The 2665-nt window shown below is 38.2% G+C and overlaps 1 protein-coding gene across 1 annotated transcript in view; it reads left to right on the top strand.

Annotated features, from left to right (window-relative positions):
- LOC141431495 (pickpocket protein 28-like) overlaps window positions 1-2665 on the top strand; it is a 7589-nt gene continuing 4924 nt past the window's right edge. Inside the window, exons 1-10 of the mRNA XM_074092684.1 lie at window positions 1-15; window positions 278-346; window positions 441-574; window positions 659-865; window positions 941-1061; window positions 1129-1277; window positions 1356-1468; window positions 2019-2107; window positions 2188-2372; window positions 2444-2529. Coding sequence (XP_073948785.1) covers window positions 1-15; window positions 278-346; window positions 441-574; window positions 659-865; window positions 941-1061; window positions 1129-1277; window positions 1356-1468; window positions 2019-2107; window positions 2188-2372; window positions 2444-2529 — 1168 coding nt within the window. The remainder of the gene's footprint in view (window positions 16-277; window positions 347-440; window positions 575-658; window positions 866-940; window positions 1062-1128; window positions 1278-1355; window positions 1469-2018; window positions 2108-2187; window positions 2373-2443; window positions 2530-2665) is intronic.

The following is a 2665-nucleotide window of genomic DNA, read 5'->3' as shown; positions in this document are numbered from 1 at the left end:
ATGTGTCCGCCTGGAGTAACAAAAACTCTTTGAAATTGGCTTAAAAGTAAGAGTTCCACGATGGTCTATCCTCACCACAATTTTGGCATACGCCCACGAAATGAATCTATAGAGAACTTTCGAAAGGTACCTACTATTCATTATTTTTCATTCCCATTTTGTCCGGGTAAAAGTTTGGAGAAAATATACTTATTTAAATATTAAGTTAAGTAGATAGCTACCTAGCTAATTCAAATGATGCTTTCGATTGTTAAAGCAAAATTATTGGACTACTCAGAATAACCAAGAGACGACACCATGGTATGTTTGGGACAAAAAACAAAATCTACCCAGAAGCAGGAGCGAGGTAAGTAAAAATCGTCGCAAGTAAATCAAAAGGAAGAAATTACAGAAGAACTTATGGTCCATACCAATTTATTCACCCAACATTCATACCACAGGAAAGACCTCGCAGGTCTATATTGCCAGATTGGAACACTGCAGGTGTCCGAAAGGACCTTAGAGAGTATTTACTGACGTCCACATTACATGGCCTCCGATATGTAGGAGAAAAGAAGTTGACTTGGTTCGAAAGGTAATCAGTGTTTAAAAACTACAGCATCTTTTATGGATAGCTATTAAATACGCAGAGATTTATGTAATGAATGTAATCTTATAGATTTTTCTGGTTGGGAGCATTTAGCTGCTCTATAGTGTGCGCTGGATTCTTCATTTTGAACGTATATGCGAAATGGCGCATGTCGCCTATGATAGTGAGCATCAACTCTGAAAACATGCCTCTGCAAAACCTGCCGTTCCCTGCTATCACCATTTGTAACGTTAACCAAGCGAAGAAGTCCGTAGCGGAGCGATATAAGAAGAGCGGGTGCGTAATGTGTCCATAATGGATCGGAAGTAGATAAGGTTTAACTTTAACCAGACACATTTTTTTTATTTTCAGTTCACCCGTCGATAAGAAACTTTTGGAGAGTTTGTGCACGTCACAAGATGATACAGAAATATTCGATAATGATGCGGCTGAAAGCGCAGATTGGGACTACACACGGTCATTCTTGATCAATGTCAGTAGTAAAATATCAAACATATAAGAAATTCATTCTTAGTAGTCTAAAGCGGATTATTTTGTAGGTGACCCAACCGTGCAGCGAGATGTTGGCGATGTGCATTTGGGACTCGAGTGAGATGAGTTGTGAGGATTTGTTCAATGCCCAGTTGACCGACGAAGGCCTATGTTGCACGTTCAACGTGGTGCATCGAAACAAAATGTTTAGAAATCCGTAAGAATTCACTATGTTTCTTCTTCTTTACTTCAGCATAGCTCGCTTTTGTTAATACGTTGTGTGAATACGTTTCAGGAAATCTTTGAACGACATGAATTTTACATTCCCATTGCCTTCTGTGGATTGGACTCCTGAAGGTGGCTATCCGGCCAACGCACCCTACAATGGATTCCCGTGGAGACCAAAAGGTTATTATAACGGAAAGGATTTTACATAAGCAGCTTATACATATTCGACGGTTACTTACTGCCGTTATGTAAATGCTGGAGCTGTTAGATGAAACTGGTACAGATAAAATAATGATTTCATAGAAAACCGGTCAAAAATGCTAGGCTACTGAATGATTATTGCTCAAGTCAGGATATAAGGTTGATAAAAATTAAATTCGTAACTGAACTTATTTATTACTTATAGAGCCTGGCCAAGCTAAGTCTGCAGAGAATAATATGGTAACACTGCAAATGTAACGCATATTATGTACGTGATTTGACGTTAAAATACAGTGTTGCCAAATTATTCCGTTGCAGACTTAGCTTGGCGAGGCTCTACATACTAATACAATCTTTACTACGTGCAATGTTTAGTTTAAATATTTATTTTTATAAATTGTTCTCAATAGGTATCTAAATATTGGCTAAACTTTTCTTACAAAATGTTAAAAAATATATATTGGGCCTACGTAATGATGGCTAATAGTAGGTGATAATAAAAATACCTACTTTCGCTTTCATTTTTTAGGTATCGGCACTGATCACGGTTTAACATTGGTTCTGGACGCAAATATAGCCGAGTACTACTGCGCTTCAACCAAAAGCCCGAGTTTTAAGGTATGTTTATTTTCCCACACATTGTAACTACGTAGGTAAGTATCCTTCACTCTTTTAAAGCACAATTAAATAATGTTCAGATTCTGCTGCACAACCCCACGGAAACCCCTAACATTGCGAACCTGGGTGATATCTACGGGCCTGGGATAGAAACTCGAGTTGCCATACAAACGAGGATATCCGATGCTCAACCAGCACTCAAGTCAATCGACATTGAAAAGCGACTCTGCCTGTTCTCTAGCGAAAAGGAATTGGTCTTCTACAGGTAATGAGTTACCCCAAAACATATTTAGAATACAGAACCGAATAACATTTATCACAACCGTTATATTTCAGAACTTACACGTTAAGGAATTGCGAGATGGAGTGCGAAGCCCGAAATATGTTAGCTTTGTGCAAATGCGTTCTTTACTACATGCCTAGTAAGTGCACCTACCTAATACCTACATTTATTTCAAGTCCGCTTCACTTTTGATTAACTTTTAATATTTTTATTAACCCTTAGAAAATAAAACCACACGTGGTGTGCGGAAAAGCCGATGCTAAATGCTACATAAA

This window comes from Choristoneura fumiferana, chromosome 9, assembly GCF_025370935.1.
Source record: "Choristoneura fumiferana chromosome 9, NRCan_CFum_1, whole genome shotgun sequence".
NCBI lineage: Eukaryota > Metazoa > Arthropoda > Insecta > Lepidoptera > Tortricidae > Choristoneura > Choristoneura fumiferana.
The sequence above is the reverse complement of the archived record's forward strand: the minus strand, read 5'-3'. Positions and strand labels throughout refer to the sequence as shown.